Here is a 20,162-nt window from a genome sequence, read left to right on the forward strand (position 1 = left end):
GTGGTTGTCCTTGATGATCTTTTTAGCCTTCCTGTGACATCGGGTGTTGTAGGTGTCCTGGAGGACAGGTAGTTTCCCCCCGGTGATGCGTTGTGAAGACCACACCACCCTCTGAAGAGCTTTGAGGTAGTGGGTGGTGCAGTTGCCGTAACAGGCGGTGATGCAGCCAGACAGGATGCTCTCAATTGTGCATCTGTAAAAGTTTGTGAGGGTTTTAGGTGACAAGCCCAATTTCTTCAGCCTCTTGAGGTTGAAGAGGCACTGTTGCGCCTTCTTCAACACACTGTCTGTGTGGGTGGACCATTTTAAGTTTGTCCATGATGTGTACGCCGAGGAAATTAAAACTTTCCACCTTCTCCACTGCTGTCCCGTCGATGTGGATAGGGGGGGGTGCTCCCTCTGCTGTTTCCTGAAGTCCACGATCATCTCCTTTGTTTTGTTGAGGTTGTGCTGACACCACACTGCAAGTGCCCTCACCTCCTCCCTGTAGGCTGTCTCATCATTGTTGGTAATCAAGCCCACTACTGTTATGTGCAAACTTGATGATTGAGTTGGAGGCGTGCATGAAGGGCAAAGGACTAACCTAAACCAAGGTTAGCAAGAGACACCTTTTGTCTCATGATGTAATAATGCTCTGACATATCTCTCTCTCTGTGCAGACGGACGCAGCGCTGATGTACGACGCGGTGCACGTGGTAGCGGTGGCAGTGCAGCAGTCGCAGCAGATCACTGTCAGCTCGCTGCAGTGCAACCGTCACAAACCCTGGCGCTTTGGAGCGCGCTTTATAAGCCTCATCAAAGAGGTACCGTAATACTTAACCTCTATGGGCTAGGTGGGACGCTAGCGTGCCACCCGTGGTGCACTCCATCAACAGCAGGTGCATTTCAAGAGCGGCAAATTTGAATCCAAATAAATGTCAAAATTCAAATTTTTCAAAAATACAACTATTTTACACCATTTGAAAGATAAACATCTCCTTAATCTAACCACGTTTTACGATTTCAAAAAGGTTTTACGGCGAAAGCATAAATTTAGAGTATGTTAGGACAGTACATTTACAAGAGTTGTGTGTAATGTTTTGTCAAGTCAAAGACAGGGTCACCAAAACCATAAAACCAGCTAAAATGATGCACTAACCTTTTACAATCTCCATCAGATGACACTCCTAGGACATTATGTTAGACAATGCATGCATTTTTAGTTCTATCAAGTTCATATTTATATCCAAAAACAGCGTTTTACTATGGCATTGATGTTGAGGAAATCGTTTCCCTCCAATAACCGGCAGTCAAGTCAGCGTCACAAATTAAATAATTAAAATTAGAAAACATTGGTAAAATATTATATTGTCATTTAAAGAATTATAGATTTACATCTCTTGAACGCAATCAACTTGCCAGATTTAAAAATAACCTTACTGGGAAATCACACTTTGCAATAATCTGAGCACTGCGCCCAGAAAAATACGGCGTTGCGATACAGACTAGACGTCATGTTGGGGAGATCTAAAATCGAAAATACTATGTAAATAATCCATTACCTTTGATTCTCTTCATCAGATGTCACTTCCAGGTATCACAGGTCCATAACGAATGTAGTTTTGTTCAAAAAAGCTCATCATTTATGTCCAAAAATCTCCGTCTTGTTAGCACATGATCTAAGCCAGCCGGACTTCTCGTCATGAACGAGGGGAAAAAAATATTTCCGTTCGTTCAAACATGTCAAACGTTGTATAGCATAAATCATTAGGGCCTTTTTTAACCAGAACATGAATAATATTCAAGGTGGACGAATGCATACTCTTTTATAACGTATTGGAACGAGGGTACCCAACATGAACTCGCGCGCCAGGTGTCTAATGGGACATCATCGTTCCATGGCTCTTGTTCGGTCAGATCTCCCTCCAGAAGACTCAAAACACTTTGTAAAGGCTGGTGACATCTAGTGGAAGCAATAGGAAGTGCCAAAATATTCCTCAGCCCCTGTGTTTTTCAATGGGATAGGTTTAAAGTCAATACAACACATCAGGTATCCACTTCCTGTCAGAAAATGTCTCAGGGTTTTGCCTGCCAAATGAGTTCTGTTATACTCACAGACACCATTCAAACAGTTTTAGAAACTTTAGAGTGTTTTCTATCCATATATAATAAGTATATGCATATTCTAGTTACAGGGTAGGATTAGTAACCAGATTAAATCGGGTACATTTTTTTTATCCAGACGTGCAAATGCTGCCCCCTAGCCCTAACAGGTTAAAATATTAGCGTTTCATTGACATAAAGTATAGGATGAATTGAGTAAGTATGACTTAATGTAATTAAGTTAATGACTATGGCTTGTGTTTAAGTTACCACTACTCAGTTTATTTAGTGACTCACCAAACACCAGTCTCAACATCAACAGTGAAGAGGTGACTCCGGGATACTGGACTTCTAGGCAGAGCAGCAAAGAAAAAGCCATGTCTCAGACTGGCCAATAAAAATAAAAGATTAAGATGGGCAAAAGAACGCAGACACAAGACAGAGGAACTCTGCCTAGAAAGCCAGCATCCCGGAGTCACCTCTTCACTGTTGACGTTGAGACTGGTGTTTAGTGAGTAATCAAGTTGCCAGTTGAGACTTCTGAGGCGTCTGTTTCTAAAACTAGACACTTTAATGTAGTTGTCGTCTTGCTCAGTTGTGCACCGGGGCCTCCCACTCCTTTTCTATTCTGGTTAGAGACAGTTTGCGCTGTTCTGTGAAGGGAGTAGTACACAGCATTGTACGAGATCTTCAGTTTCTTGGCAATTTCTCACATGGAATAGCCTTCATTTCTCAGAATAAGAATAGACTGAAGCGTTTCAGAAGAAAGTTATTTGTTTCTGGCCATTTTGAGCCTGTAATTCAACCCACAAATGCTGATGCTCCAGATACTCAACTAGTCTATAGAAGGCCAGTTTAATTGCTTCTTTAATCAGATCAACAGTTTGCAGCTGTGCTAACATAATTGCAAAAGGTATTTTTAATTAGCCTTTTAAAATGATTAACTTGGATTAGCTAACACAATGTGCCATTGGAACACAGGAGTGATGGTTGCTGATAATGGGCCTCTGTACGCCCACGTAGATATTCCATTAAAAGTCAGCCGTTTCCTGCTACAATATTCAGTTACAACACCAACAATGTCTACACTGTATTTCTGATCAATTTGATGCTATTTTAATGGACAAAAACTTGCTTTTCTTTCAAAAACAAGGACATTTCTAAGTGACCCCAAACTTTTGAACGGTAGTGTGTATATATACCTGTGTGTGTGTGTACAGTCGTGGGCAAAAGTTTTGAGAATGACACAAATATTAATTTCCACAAAGTTTGCTGCCTCAGTGTCTTTAGATATTTTTGTCAGATGTTACTATGGAATACTGACGTATAATTACAAGTGTTTCATAAGTGTCAAAGGCTTTTATTGACAAATACATGACGTTGATGCAACGAGTCAATATTTGCAGTGTTGACCATTCTTTTTCAAGACCTCTACAATCCGCGCTGGCATGCTGTCAATTAACTTCTGGGCCACATCCTGACTGATGGCAGCCCATTCTTGCAAAATCAATGCTTGGAGTTGGTCAGAATTTGTATTTTTTTGTTTGTCCACCCGCATCTTGAGGATTGACCACAAGTACTCAATGGGATTAAGGTCTGGGGAGTTTCTTGGCCATGGACCCAAAATATTGATGTTTCGTTCCCCGAGCCACTTAGTTATCACTTTTGCCTTATGGCAAGGTGCTCCATCATGCTGGAAAAGGCATTGTTCGTCACCAAACTGTTCCTGGATGGTTGGGAGAAGTTGCTCTCGGAGGATGTTTTGGTACCATCCTTTATTCATGGCTGTGTTCTTAGGCAAAATTGTGAGTGAGCCCACTCCCTTGGCTGAGAAGCAACCCCACACATGAATGGTCTCAGGATGCTTTACTGTTGGCATGACACAGGACTAATGGTAGCGCTCAGTTGTCTTCTTCGGACAAGCTTTTTTCCGGATGCCCCAAACAATCGGAAAGGGGATTCATCAGAGAAAATGACTTTACCCCTGTCCTCAGCAGTCCAATCCCTGTACCTTTTGCAGAATATCAGTCTGTCCCTGATGTTTTTCCTGGAGAGAAGTGGCTTCTTTGCTGCCCTTTTTGACACCAGGCCATCCTCCAAAAGTCTTTGCCTCACTGTGCGTGCAGATGCACTCACACCTGCCTGCTGCCATTCCTGAGCAAGCTCTGTACTGGTGGTGCCCAGATCCCGCAGCTGAATCAACTTTAGGAGACGGTCCTGGCGTTTGCTGGACTTTCTTGGGTGCCCTGAAGCCTTCTTCACCACAATGTAACCGCTCTCCTTGAAGTTCTTGATGATCCGATAAATGGTTGATTTAGGTGCAATCTTACTGGCACCAATATCCTTGCCTATTATATATATATACACATGTGTAATTGTTGTTTATTTATGTGTTCATTCAGGACTACAAAAGAGACCGTGGTCTCAGCATGTCTCCCTGTTTAAATACAAATGTACTGTCCCACCCCCACTTTAGTCTCTCATATCTCTCCCTGCGCTGTCTCTCTGATCCCCCAATCACTTTGAAGTAAAAATTCAAGCACAACCAACTTCACAGTGTAATGAACCCTAATACCTGTCAAACAAGCCTCTGTGGTGCTCGTCTCTATTGTCTCTTGTTGTATTTAAATACAGACAGTGTGGAGAGAGCCAGGCGGAAGGTCTAGCTAATTGAAATTAAAACATTGTAGGCTTTTGTTTTGTGGATCACAATATAATGAAAGAGCATGTGGTATTATGGGTAATTGAGGGATACAATTTGGACACATTGGACTTTGTTTTTGAGATGAATTAGGTGGTTGGTGTGCGTGTGTGTGCCCCTCTATAGGCCCATTGGGATGGCTTGACTGGACACATCCTCTTCAACAAAACTAACGGATTGAGGACAGACTTCGACCTGGACGTAATCAGTCTGAAGGAGGAAGGACTGGAAAAAGTGAGTTTGGGTGTGTGTGTGGGTCAGTGGTGGTCGGTGCCATTTCAGATTAGGAGGAGGATTTTTTTTATTAGCATGACCTTATTTCTATTACAGCATATTGGATGATTGTAATTCATATTCCATTCACCCAGCTCAACATAACATCGATAGGTTTAGGCTACTACACTATAGTCAAATTTGCCCTATACCCTTCATGAGGTTGCTACAATCTAGCCTACAAATTAAAGTTTATAACAAAGGTGCACAGGTCGACAGACAAATTGGAGTAATCAAGGTGACTGACAGTAACACATTCAATACTACCTTGCACACACTCGCATGCGTCTAGCTGATCTTGGGTGTAATCATTAGCCCAACTAAAACCAACATTTCTATTGGACAAAGTCAGGTACGTCCATCCCTGTTTTGTTCCATTTGCTTACATTTAAGAAAGGTTTTGCAAAGGAATTGACGGAATCAATATTCCCCTGATCAACTACACACACACTACACTTTAATAGCAGCCACGTACAGCATCATCACTTTGCTCATTGTATAATTCCTTCTCCCATCTACGCACTGTCCTCCTTTAACCTTTTCCCTTCAATTGTGGACTAAACTCACCAAGCCAAACCTTCATACCATAACCGCTAAACAGCCTACATCGTTGTCACCATATTAACTAACGTCATAGCCAACATAGCTACTAAAAATAGCCCGTTAGGAAACCCACAATCCCATCCATGTGTACAATCACGCAATACAGCGTAAAGCAAGCAGCTTACAACAAGCAGTTTAGCAGTAACACAGGTGGGCCCCGTAGGAAATACATTTATAAAACCGAAAGCTTACCTTGATTTGGAAGAGTTGCAGTGTTGGATAGCCTTGTCAGCTAGCTAGCATTCCTCTTTGTTTGAGTCAGGTTGTTGAGTTGGCTAAAATAGCTGCATTAGCTAGCTACGTAATTGAAATGTAAAATAAAAAGAATAAAAAATACAACTAAATATCATTTTCTCTCTCTGCTGCTTCTCCTTCATTTTTGAAGAAATCAATTTGTTCAAAACTCTTCAACAATTGTCTTTCTCTCTCTTTGAATCAACTCTTTGAGTCAATTGTTGAAAATAATGGCACCGGATGAGATGGCCGCCGTTTCACAGGCTCCTAACCAATTGTGGTATTGTGTGTGTTTTTTCGCATTATTTCTAACTTCTTTTGTACATGATGTTTCTGCCACCATCATAAGACCAAAAAGAGCATCTGGATATCAGAGCAGTGATTACTCACCTCGTACTGGACGAAGATTTTTCTTCAACAAGTCGGACGCAAATTATTTACTTCAGAAACTGGACAATGCCCAAATCCCTGTCATTTGCATGAAGAAGAGACGGAGATATGGGGGTCGTAGGTCAGGGTGCCTTGTAAGAATCCGACAGCAAGTGGGTAACCCGCCTCTACCATCAGTCCTATTAGCCAACACGCAATCATTGGATAATAATCTGGATGAGCTTCGATCAAGACTATCCTACCAACAGGACATTAACCTGTTAGGGCTAGGGGCAGTATTGACACGGCTGGATAAAAAACGTACCCGATTTAATCTGGTTACTACTCCTGCCCAGTAACTAGAATATGCATATAATTATTGGCTTTGGATAGAAAACACTCCAAAGTTTCTAAAACTGTTTGAATGGTGTCTGTGAGTATAACAGAACTCAAATGGCAGGTCAAAACCTGAGAAGATTCTGTACAGGAAGTACCCTGTCTGACCATTTCTTGGCCTTCTTTGCCATCTCTATCCATTACAAAGGATCTCTGCTGTTACGTGACACTTCCTACGGCTGCCTTAGGCTCTCAGAAGGTGGCAAAAAGCTGAATCGTGGCTTTGCAGGCTCTGGCTGAAAAAAAGTAGTGCGTTTGGGTAGTGGCTGGTTACAGTACTGTGAGACTCAGGCGCGTGCCCGCGTCGACCGAATGCTTTGTTTTCTTTCCTCTGTTTACCTAAACGGAGATTCCCGGTCGGAATATTATCGCTTTTTTTACGAGAAAAATTGCATAAAAATGGATTTTAAACAGCGGTTGACATGCTTCGAAGTACGGTAATGGAATATTTAGAATTTTTTTTGTCACGAATTGCGCCATGCTCGTAACCCTGATTTACCATTTTGGATAGTGTCTGGAACGCACGAACAAAACGCCGCTATTTGGATATAACAATGGATTATTTTGGACCAAACCAACATTTGTTATTGAAATAGCAGTCCTGGGAGTGCATTCTGACGAAGACAACAAAGGTAATCAAACTTTTGTAATAGTAAATCTGACTTTGGTCAGGGCTAAACTTGGTGGGTGTCTAAATGGCTAGCCGTGATGGCTGGGCTATCTACTTAGAATATTGCAAAATGTGCTTTCACCAAAAAGCTATTTTAAAATCGGACATATCGAGTGCATAGAGGAGTTCTGTATCTATAATTCTTAAAATAATTGTTATGTTTTTTGTGAACGTTTATCGTGAGTAATTTAGTAAATTGTTAGTAAATTCCCCGGAAGTTTGCGGGGGGTATGCTAGTTCTGAACGTCACATGCTACTGTAAAAAGCTGGTTTTTGATATAAATATGAACTTGATTGAACAAAACATGCATGTATTGTATAACATAATGTCCTAAGATTGTCATCTGATGAAGATCATCAAAGGTTAGTGCTGCATTTAGCTGTCTTCTGGGTTTTTGTGACATTATATGCTAGCTTGAAAAATGGGTGTCTGATTATTTCTGGCTGGGTACTCTGCTGACATAATCTAATGTTTTGCTTTCGTTGTAAAGCCTTTTTGAAATCGGACAATGTGGTTAGATTAACGAGAGTCTTATCTTTTTCAGAACTCCTTTATGCAATCGCGGTGTCAGATTTTAAAATAGCTTTTCGGCGAAAGCACATTTTGAAATATTCTGAGTACATAGCTCGGCCATCACGGCTAGCTATTTTGACACCCACCAAGTTTGGGACAACCTAAACTCAGAATTACTATTAGAAAAATTGGATTACCTTTGCTGTTCTTCGTCAGAATGCACTCCCAGGACTTCTACTTCAACAACAAATGTTGTTTTGGTTCCAAATAATATATAGTTATATTCAAATAGCTCCGTTTTGTTCGTGCGTTCAGGTCACTATCCGAAGGGTGACACGCGAGCACATTTCATGACAAAACATTTCAAAATATTCCATTACCGTACTTAGAAGCATGTCAAACGCTGTTTAAAATCAATTTTTATGCTATTTTTCTCGTAAAATAGCGATAATATTCCAACCGGGCAACGTTGTATTCATTCAAAGGCTGAAAGAAAAAAATGGAGTAGTCTCGTGACCGCGCATCTCCAGTGTCACTGTCCCCAGGCTGACCACTCACAAATTCTGGTGCTGTTCTTCGCCCAGAGATAGCAGACACCCCATTCCACTTTCTGGCGGCTTTAGAGAGCCAATGGAAGCCTTAGAAAATGTCACATTACAGCACAGATGCTGTATTTTCGATAGAGATGCAACAGAAGGACAACAAATTGTCAGACAGGGCACTTCCTGTATGGAATCTTCTCAGGTTTTGGCCTGCCATATGAGTTCTGTTATACTCACAGACACCATTCAAACTGTTTTAGAAACTTTAGAGTGTTCTCTATCCAAATCTAGTTATATGCATATTCTAGTTTCTGGGCAGGAGTAGTAACCAGATTAAATCGGGTACATTTTTTATCTGGCCGTGAAAATACTGCCCCCATCCCAAAGAAGTTAAGAAGCCTTTTGGAGCTCAGGTACCACTTTCCATGCGTTAGCAGAGAGAACAGTTTATGACTAGGGTGGCTGGAGTCTTTGGCAATTGTTTGGGCCTTCCTCTGACTCCACCATCTATAGAGCTCCTGGATGGCAGGAAGCTTGGCCCCAGTGATGTACTGGGTCGTACGCACTACCATCTGTAGTGCCTTGCGGTCGGAGGCTGAGCAGTTGCCATACCAGGCGGTGATGCAACCTGTCAGGATGCTCACAATGGTGCAGCTGTATAAGATACTTTTTTGTTAGACTTAGAATTTTTGTCAAAATGACTCATTTGGGCTTGAAGGGGGGGTCCCTCGAGGACATGCCTTTTCTAGTGATAAATAATTATAGGTTCTCCAGACCTCTTTCACAAACAGAATGAACAGAGATCGCAGTCACAGACACACACAAGTAAGCCGAGACAACTGATTAACAACTGTGTTCGTGTCTTAACCTGTTGTCTTAATGACTCATTTCTTAATTGGAAATCATTGGAAATCGTCATAAATGAGTCATTAGTGAAACCATTTATCAAGATTACATTTATACTAGTTATTCATTTACACTCAAAGACACTTTATATAAGCTCATGAATTATCAACTACATAATTTCAAGTGCTTCATGGTTTCACATTTGGACTCATTGTCTAGATATGGCATCCTCCAGCAGTCTCCTGTCAGAAGCGCAGTTCCGGTTTTCTGTTTGGATGTGTTCATTGAGCCTGTCACCACTTCATGTGGACACAACTTCTGCATGGCCTGCATCAGAAAGTACTGGGATGGTAATGGCCTGTGCCAGTGTCCACTGTTTAAGGATACATTCTACAGGAGATCTGAGCTTCGCATCAATACTTTCATTTCTGAGATTGCTCCTTCGTTCAGGAAGTCAGTTCAAGTAAAAGCTACAAGCAGCCCAGACCAAAGCCATGCCGGCCCTGGAGAAGTGGCCTATGATGTATGTACCGGGACGAAACTCAAGGCCCTGAAGTCATGCCTGGAGTACTTGACCTCTTACTGTGAGACTCACCTGCAGCCTCATCAGATAGCCCCAGCCCTGCAGACCTGAAGATGCACAGGCTGATCGACCCTGTGGAGAACCTGGAAAACAGGATTTGTAAGGAGCACGACAAACTCCTTGAGTTGTTCTGAAGGACTGACCAGACGCGTGTTCATTGGCAATTTTAGCATGTAAATCTTGGTGGGGCAAAAACAAAAAAAGTGGAATGCATGTCAGAAAAGCCACTACAAAACACAACACTAAACAATACATGAATTGCACTATAATGGTGACAAACGATGCCCACAAACCCACAAAGGGTCTACATAAAGCTGTCCCAACAGCAGTCCCAACACTAATACACCTGGCTATCAGAGGAGCCTTGTCTGGCAGCGAAACAGTTCATTCAGCCTCATTTACTTCCTTTAAAAAAAACATAGCTGATATGGCTGACTTGCTTAAACAAATGTGGTTTCTAATGACAATTGAAATGTACAAACTATGGCTTAAAGGGACGACAAGCAGATAAGAGGCAATCCGGACGTAACATTAGTCAATATAACAATGTTTAGTACTTTTTAAATGTACAGTGACAGAATTCAGAACATAGGCCATTCTTACAGTGCTCTCCCAATACACCAAGTTAGAACCGTAGGATGAAAAAAAGGGGCATATAAGACAGTGAAAGCTCTTACAATATTGTATGATTACATTTTCTCCGAAATAGGTTATATGCTACAGTAGAACAGTCAGAACTGTAGGCGAAGCCTGGAAGCCACTCATCTGGAAATGCTTTCCACTAGATGTTGGAACATTTTTGCAGGGACTTTTTCCATTCAGCCACAAGAGCATTAGTGAGGTCAGGCACTAATGTTGGGCGATTAGGGCTGGCTCGCAGTCGGCGTTCCAATTCTTCCCAAAGGTATTCGAGGGGGTTGAGTTCAGGGCTCTTTGCAGGCCAGTCAAGTTCTTTCACACCAATCTCGACAAGCCATTTCTGCAAGGGGGCATTTGTCATGCTGAAACACGAAAGGGCCTTCATCAAACTGTTACCACAACGTTGGAAGCACAGAATTGTCTGGAATGGCATTGTATGCTGTAGCGTTAAGATTTGTCTTCGCTGGAACTAAGGGGCCTAGCCCGAATCATGAAAAACAGCCCCAGACCATTATTGCCATATCTCAGACTGGCCAATAAAAATAAAAGATTAAGATGGGCAAAAGAACATAGACACTGGACAGAGGAACTCTGCCTAGAAGTCCAGAATCCCGGAGTCGCCTCTTCACTGTTGACGTTGAGACTAGTGTTTTGCGGGTACTATTTTAATGAAGCTGCCAGTTGAGGACTTGTGAGGGGTCTGCTTCTCAAACTAGACACTCTAATGAACTTGTCCTCTTGCTCAGTTTTGCACCAGGGCCTCCGTTTCCTCTTTCTATTCTGGTTAGAGCCAGTTTGCGCTGTTCTGTGAAGGGAGTAGTACACAGCATTGTACGAGATCTTCAGTTTCTTGGAAATTTCTCACATTGAATAGCTTTCATTTCTCAGAAAAAGAATTGACTGACGAGTTTCAGAAAAAATATCTTTGTTTCTGGCCATTTTGAGCCTGTAATCGAACCCACAAATGCTGATGCTCCAGATACTCAACTAGTCTAAAAAGGCCATTTTGCTTCTTTAATCAGGACAACAGTTTTCAGCTGTGCTATAATTTCAAAAGGGTTTTCTAATGATCAATTAGCCTTTTAAAATGATAAACTTGGATTAGCTAACACAACGTGCCATTGGAACACAGGAGTGATGGTTGCTGATAATGGGCCTCTGTACGCCTATGTAGATATTCCATAAAAAATCTGCCCTTTCCAGCTACAATAGTCATTTACAACATGAACAATGTCTACACTGTATTTCCGATCAATTTGATGTTATTTTAATGGACAAAAACAAGGACATTTCTAAGAGACCCCAAACTTTTGAACGGTAGTGTATATTTAAATATAAATACAGTGCCTTCGGAAAGTCTTCAGACCCCTTCACCTTTTTCCACATTTTGTTATGTTACAGCCACATTCTAAAATTGATTAAATAAAAATCCTCAGCAATACCCCATAATGACAAAGCGAAAACAGGTTTTCAGATATTTTTTCAGACCCTTTGCTATGAGATTTGAAATTGAGCTCAGGTGCATCCAGTTCCCCTTCCACAACTTGATTGGAGTCCACCTGTGGTAAATTCAATTGATTGGACATGATTTGGAAAGGCACACAATTGTCTATATAAGGTCCCACAGTTGACAGTGCATATCATAGCAAAAACCAAGCCATGAGGTCAAAGGAATTGTCCGTAGAGCTACAAGACAGCATTGTGTTGAGGCACAGCTCTGGGGAAGGGTACCCAAACATTTCTGCAGCATTGAAGGGCTCCAAGAACACAGTGGCTTCCATCATTCTTAAATGGAAGATGTTTAGAACCACCAAGACTCTTCCTAGAGCTGGCCGCCCAGCCAAACTGAGCAATCGGGGGTGAAGGGCCTTGGTCAGGGAGGTGACCAAGGACCCGATGGTCACTCTGACATAGCTCTAGAGTTTCTCTGTGGAGATGGGAGAACCTTCCAGAAGGACAACCAGCTCTACAGCACTCCACCAATCAGGCCTTTATGGTAGAGTGGCCAGACGGAAGCCACTCCTCAATAAAAGGCACATGAAAGCACGCTTGGAGTTTGTCTAAAGGACTCTCAGATTCATGAGAAACAAGATTCTCTCGTCTGATGAATCCAAGATTGAACTCTTTGGCCTGAATGCCAACCGTCATGTTTGGAGGAAACCTGGCACCATCCCTATGGTGAAGCATGGTGGTGGCAGCATCAAGCTGTGGGAATGTTTTTCAGTGGCAGGGACTGGGAAACTAGTCAGAATCAAGGGAAAGATGAACAGAGCAAAGTACAGAGAGATCCTTGATGAAAACCTGCTCTAGTGTGCTCAGGACTGGGGCGAAAGTTCACCTTCTAACAGCACAACGACCCTAAGCACACAGCCAAGACAACGCAGGAACTGCTTCCAGACAAGTCTCTGAATGCCCGGAGTTGAACCCGATCGAACACCTCTGGTGAGACCTGAAAATAGCTGTTCATCAAAGCTCCCCATCCAACCTGACAGAGCTTGAGAGGATCAACAGAGATGAATGGGAGAAACTCCCCAATTACAGGTGTGCCAAGCTTGTGTCATACCCAAGATGACTGAAAGCTGTAATCGCTGCCAAAGGAGCTACAACAAAGTACTGGGTAAAGGGTCTGAATACTCATGTAAATATATTTCAGTTTTAAAAATGTTATACATTTGAAACAATTTCTAAACCTGCTTTTGCTTTGTCATTATGGTATATTGTGTGTAGATTGAGTAAGGAAAACAATTTAATAAATGTATAATAAGTTTTAAACGTAACAAAATGTGGGAAAGTCAAGGAGAATGAATACTTTCTGAAGGCACTGTAAGGTATCTGTTTATTTTTAACATACAGTGGCAAGAAACAGTATGAACCCTTTGGAAACACCTGGATGTCTGCATAAATTGGTAATCAAATTTGATCTTATCTTCATCTAAGTCACAACAACAGACAAACACTATATATGATTAAATCATTTAAACATTCACGGTGTAGGTTGGAAAAGGTATGTGAACCCCTAGGCTAATTACTTCTCCAAAAGCTAGTTGGAGTCAGGAGTCAGCTAACCTGGAGTCCAATCAATGAGACAAGATTGGAGATGTTGGTTAGAGCTGCCTTGCCCTATAAAAAAACACTCACAAAATGTGAGTTTGCTATTCACAAGAAGCATTGCCTGATGTGAGTCATGCCTCTAACAAAGGAGATCTCAGAAGACCTAAGATTAGGAATTGTTAACTTGCATAAAGCTGGAAAGGGTTACAAAAGTATCTCTTAAAGCCTTGATGTTCATCAGTCCACGATAAGACAAATTGTCCATAAATGGAGAAAGTTAAGCACTGTTGCTACTCTTCCTAGGAGTGGCAGTCCTGCAAAGATGACTGCATGAGCACAGTGCAGAATGCTCAATGAGGTTAAGAATAATCCTAGTATAACAAGTATAACGATGAGAGTCGGGAAGCAAATTCAGGGAATGAATACATTTAATAAATAAAAGAACAAAACAAGAAACACAAACAGCGCACCAACATGAAACAGCAACAAAGACGACTGGGGAAGAAACCAAAGGGAGTGACATAAAGAGCAGGTAATCAAGCAGGTGATGGAGTCCAGGTGAGTGTCATTTTGCGCATAACACTGGTGACAGGTGTGCGCCCTAACGAGCAGCCTGGTAACCTAGAGGCCGGAGAGGGAGCACACATGACAGTACCCCCTCCCCGACGCACGGCTCCAGCCGCAGGACGCCGACCAAGATGACGATCCTGGGGATCAGGAGCGGACTGGTCACCTCTGCTAAGGCGCGGGAACCTGTTAATCCTGCTGCAGCGCGGGAGCATGACTACCTAGAGCGCCAGAGAGAGAGCGCATACGTGACAGTTTAAGCTCCCCGGCGCGTTCGGCTCCAGCCGCAGGACGCCAACCACAGGGACGATCCCGGGGACATAACCTCCACCACAAAAAAAACACTCCCTGATGCTTCCCTTTGTTGAGTCGTCAGTCTATAGCGATGTACGCTGAGAGTCAGGAAGCAAGTTCAGGGAGTGGAATACATTTAATAAATAAAAGAACAAAACAAGAAACACAAACAGCACGGACATGAAATAGCCACAATGACGACTGGGGAAGAAACCAAAGGGAGTGACATATAAAGAGCAGGTAGTCAAGGAGGTGATGGAATCCAGGTGAGTTTCATTATGAGCGTAACACTGGTGACAGGTGTTCGCCCTAACGAGCAGCCTGGTGACCTAGAGGCCGGAGAAGGAGCACACGTGACAACAAGATGGTGTTCATGGGAGGATACCACAAAAGAAGCCACTGCTGTCCAAAAGAAACATTGCTACATGTCTGAAGTTTGCAAAAGTGCACCTGGATGTTCCATAGCGCTACTGGCAAAATATTCAGTGGACAGATGAAATTATAGTTGAGTTGTTTGGAAGGCACACACAACACTATGTGTGGATAAAAAAAAGGCACAGCACACCAACATCAAAACCTCATCCTAACTGTAAAGTATGGTGGAGGGCGCATCATGGTTTGGGGCTGTTTTGCTGCCTCAGGGCCTGGACAGCTTGCTATCATTGACGGAATAATGAATTCCCAAGCTTATCAAGACATTTTGCAGGAGAATGTTAGGCTATCTGTTCGCTAATTGAAGCTCAACAGAATTTTGGTGATGCAACAGGACAACGACTCAAAACATGGAAGTAAATCAACCATAGAATGACTTCAACCAAAGAAAATACGCCTTCTGGAGTGGTCCAGTTGGAGTCCTGACCTCAACCCAATTGAGATGCTGTGGCATGACCTCAAGAGAGCAGTTCACACCAGATATCCCAAGAATATTGCTGAACTGAAACAGTTTTGTAAATAGGAATGGTCCAAAATTCCTCCTGACCGTTGTGCAGGTCTGATCCGCAACTACAGAAAATGTTTGGTTGAGGTTATTGCTGCCAAAGGAGGGTCAACCAGTCAGACTTTTTCCACCCTGCACTGTGAATGTTTACACAGTGTTTTCAATAAAGACATGAAAACGTATAATTGTTTGTGTAATTAGTTTAAGCAGACTGTGTCTATTGTTGTGACCTAGATGAAGATCAGATCAAATTGTATGACCAGTTTATGCAGAAATCCAGGTATTTTCAAAGGGTTCACATACTTTTTCTTGCCACTGTATTTGTTTTTGCTTTGTCATTATGGGTAATTGTGTGTAGATTTAGGATTTCTTTTATGTAATCCATTTTATAAGGCTGTAACGTAACAAAATGTAAATACTTTACGAATGCACTGTAAATATTTTACAGACAGAGCTGAGTACATTTCTTTTCAATATTGATGTCACAAATATATAATTTGTACTGGTTTTCTTTCTATAAAAAAATTAAAAATAATGAATCTTTCCCAGTGGTGTTACGCACTTTCAGCTGGCACTTGACGGGAGGCTTCCTGTTTGCTCCAACCAATGGTGTGCATGCACAATGTTGCTCTGGATCATGCAAACAGGTACGGGCTACAATTTGTTGTGCGTCCCCCACGCTTCTAAGACATCATCACGTCAACTGTTCCCGAGGCCTCTGTGCCCGTTTAGAGGGAGGGAATATCTTCTCGTCTGCAGACACAGACAATTCAAGTGGTTTCTATGTGAGATCCAGGACGGCTGGTACAGCCGGTATTTCCTGGGTATTGAAAGGGGTCAGGACTTTTTTTTCCCCTTCCGAGATTTATGTGTCCTCAGCAAGCATCTCAAATTTTGCACCTCCAAAATGCTCACAAACCAGCGGTTGTTACGGTCCATGTGTCCCGGCGATTGGTTCACCACCATCAACCAAAAGGATGCATAATTTCATGTGCCCCAGTTACAGAATATTTCTGAGGTTCAATTACGAGGCAATAGCCTACGAGTGTTTGGTCCTCCCGTTCGGCTTGTCCCTCTCACCTTGCATCTTTTCAAAGGTGATTGAGGCGGCTCTGGCATCCATTAGGGGCCAGGGTCTGAGGGTGTTGGCCTATCTGGACAATTGGCTAATATCAACAGTCAAGAGATCAAGCAGTGTTACACACATCCAGGGTGGTGTCCCATTTCCAGTAAAAAAAAGAAAAGGGGAATAAAGAGCTGTCTAACCCCATTGCAGTGCATTCAATTCCTGGATCTTTCCGTTGTGCGCACTGTACGTTTTCGCCAGTTCCTGTGCCTACTGGAGATGATGGCTTCTAAGATATTGGTCATTCGCCTGGGACTATCGCTTGGATGCATCTTGCCACCTAAACCAGTCCCCAACATGCCTTCGGGGGCCCAAGCCAAATATTTGGGAGGGCCAATCTGATGGCTAGAGGTTTACCTCCGAATGCTATTTCTACCATTCAGTCTGCTTGGGCGTCTTCCACGAGAGGGCTGTATGCGTAAAAGTGGCAAACGTTTGAGCTCTGAGGACAAGATAAAGAGCTGGTTCTCCACTTTTAAAAGTGTACTTGGCCGCTATTTCAGCATGTCATGTAGGAATTGATGGTTCCTATAAGGTGTATGTTGTGTCACGCCAGTCTGTAAACCTATCACACCCACATGGGGCTTGACGCTGGTTTTGGAGGCACAGTGTGCGGCCCCCTTTGAGCCTCTGGAGTCGGTGGATCTCCTACACAGCTTCCCTGCTCATGGCTATGGCCTTGGCTAATGTTGTTGGGGACCTCCACACATTATCCATACACTCTTCCTGTACACAGTTCGCCCTGGGCAACTCTAAGGTGACTCCAAATGTGGCCTTTGCCCCGAAAGTTATCCGTATGTCCTACGTGTCCTTAGATTTGAGCTATTTCTCTTTTCGCCTCCTCCTTTTGCTTCTGAGGAGCAACAAAGGATATCCAAATCAAATCAAACTTTGTCACTTGCGCTAAATACAACAAGTGTAGACTTTATTGTGAAATTCTTACTTTACAAGCCCTTAACCAACAGTGCAGTTCAAGAAGAGTTAAGAAAATATTTACCAAGTAGAATAAATAAAAAGTAATAATATAAAGTAACACAATAAGAATAACAATAACAAGGCTATATACAGGGGGCACCAGTACCGAGTCGGTGTGCGTGGGTACAGGTTAGTTGAAGTAATTTGTACATGTAGGTGGGGCGGCAGCTAGCCTAGTGGTTAGAGCGTTGGACTTGTACCCGATTCCCGAGCTGATAAGATAAAAATGTGTCGTTCTGTCCCTGAACAAGGCAGTGAACCCACTGTTCCTAGGCAGTCATTAAAAATAAGAATTTGTTCTTAACTGTCTTTCCTAGTTAAATAAAGGTTAAAAAGGTGGTTGTGAAGTCACTATGCATAGATAATAAACAGCGAGTAGCAGCAGCGTACAAAAGGGAGGGGCGGACAATATAAATTGTCCGGTGGCGATTTTATTAATTGTTCAGCAGTTTTATGGCTTAGAGGTAGACACTGTTGAGGAGCCTTTTGGTCCTAGACTTGGCGATCCGGTACCGCTTGCCATGCGGTAGCAGAAAAAAGTCTATAACTTGGGTGACTGCAGTCTCTGACAATTTTATAGGCTTTCCTCTGACACCGCCTATTATATAGGTCCTGGATGGCAGGAAGCTTGGCCCCAGGGATGTACTGGGCCGTTCGCACAACCCTCTGTAGCACCGTACGTCAGATGCCGAGCAGTTGCCATACCAGGCAGTGATGCAACTGGTCAGGATGCTCTCGATGTTGCAGCTGTATAAACTTTTGAGGATCTGGGGACCCTTGCCAAATCTTTTCAGTCTCCTGAGGGGGAAAAGGTTTTGTCGTGCCCTCTTCACGACTGTCTTGGTATGTTTAGACCATGATAGTTCATTGGTGATGTAGACACAAAGGAACTTGAAACTCTCGACCCGCTCAACTACAGCCCCATCGATGTTAATGGGGGCCTGTTCGGCCCACCTTTTCCTGTAGTCCACGATCAGCTCCTTTGTCTTGCTCACATTGAGGGAGAGGTTGTTGTCCTGGCACCACACTGCCAGTGTCTGACCTCCTCCCTATAGGCTGTCTCATCATTGTCAGTGATCAGTCCTACCACTGTTGTGTCGTCAGCAAACTTAATAATGGTGTTGGAGTCGTGTTTAGCCACGCAGTCGTGGGTGAACAGGTAATACAGGAGGGGACTAAGTACACCCCGGGGGGGGGCCCAGTGTTAAGGATCAGTGTGGCAGACATGTTGTTGCCTACTCTTACCACCTAGGGGTGGCCCGTCAGGAAGTCCAGGATCCAGTTGCAGAGGGAGGTGTTTAATCCCAGAGTCCTTAGCTTAGTGATGAACTTCGTGGGCACTATGGTATTGAACGCTGAGCTGTAGTCAATGAACAGCATTCTCACATAGGTGTTTCTTTTGTCCAGGTGAGAGAGGGCAGTGTGGAGTGCGATTGCATCATCTGTGGATCTGTTGGGGCGGTATGCAAATTGGAGTGGGCCTAGGGTGTCCGGGAGGATACTGTTGATGTGAGCCATGACCAGCCTTTCAAAGCACTTCATGGCTACCAACGTGAGTGCCACGGGGAGGTAATTATTTAGGCAGGTTACCTTCGCTTCCTTGGGCACAGGGACTACGGTGGTCTGCTTGAAACATGTCGGTATTACAGACTCGGTCAGGGAGAGGTTGAAAATGTAAGTGAAGACACTTGACAGTTGGTCCACGTGTGATTTGAGTAGACGTCCTGGTAATCCTTCTGGCCCAGCGGCTTTGTGAATGTTGACCTGTTTAAAGGTTTTGTTCACATCGGCTACCGAGAGCGTTATCATACAGTCATTCAGAACAGCTGGTGCTCTCGTGCATGCTTCAGTGTTGCTTGCCTCGAGGTGAGCATAAAAGGTATTTAGCTCGTCGGGTAGGCTTGCGTCACTGGGCAGCTTACGTCTGGGTTTCCCTTTGTAGTCCATAATACTTTTCAAGCCCTGCCACATCCGACGGGAGTCAGAGCCGGAGTAGAGGAATTCAATCTTAATCCTGTATTGACGCTTTGCTTGTTTGATGGTTCGTCTGAGGGCATAGCGGGATTTCTTATAAGCGTCCGGATTAGTCTCCCGCTCCTTGAAAGCGGCAGCTTTAGATCGATGCGGATGTTGCCTGTAATCCATGGCTTCTGGTTGGGATATGTATGTACATTCACTGTGGGGACGATGTCGTCGATGCAGTTATTGATGAAGCCGATGACTGAGGTGGTGTACTCCTCAATGCCATTGGATGAATCCCTGAACATATTCCAGTCTGTGCTAGCAGAACAATCCTGTAGTGTAGCATCCGCGTCATCTGACCACTTCCGTATTGAGCGAGTCACTGGTACTTCCTGCTTTAGTTTATGCTTGTAAGCAGGAACCAGGAGGATAGAATTATGGTCAGATATGCCAAATGGAGGGCGGTGGAGAGCTTTGTACGCATCTGTGCATGTGGAGTAAAGGTGGTCTAGGATTGTTTTTCCTCTGGTTGCACATGTGACCTGCTGGTAAAAATTGGGTAAAACTGATTTAAGTTTGCCTGCATTAAAGTCCCCGGCCACTAGGAGCGCCGCTTCTGGGTGAGCATTTTCTTCTTTGCTTATGGCCTTATAGAGAGCGGCCTTAGTTGAGAGAGGTCTTAGTGCCAGTTTTGTTCTGTGGTGGTAAATAGATGGCTACAAATAATATAGATGAACTCTCTAGGTAAATAGTGTGATCTACAGTTTATCGTAAGGTACTCTACCTCAGGCGAGCAAA

The 20,162-nt window shown here is 43.3% G+C and overlaps 1 protein-coding gene across 1 annotated transcript in view; it reads left to right on the plus strand.

The window, feature by feature from the left end:
* The window catches only part of LOC106607558 (glutamate receptor ionotropic, kainate 2), a 235,189-nt gene that overhangs the window by 138,889 nt on the left and 76,138 nt on the right, over positions 1-20,162 (plus strand). The window contains exons 7-8 of the mRNA XM_014204602.2: positions 660-803; positions 4,910-5,017. Of these exons, the coding sequence (XP_014060077.1) occupies positions 660-803; positions 4,910-5,017 (252 nt within the window). The remainder of the gene's footprint in view (positions 1-659; positions 804-4,909; positions 5,018-20,162) is intronic.

Source organism: Salmo salar, chromosome ssa06 (genome assembly GCF_905237065.1).
Source record: "Salmo salar chromosome ssa06, Ssal_v3.1, whole genome shotgun sequence".
Taxonomy (NCBI): domain Eukaryota; kingdom Metazoa; phylum Chordata; class Actinopteri; order Salmoniformes; family Salmonidae; genus Salmo; species Salmo salar.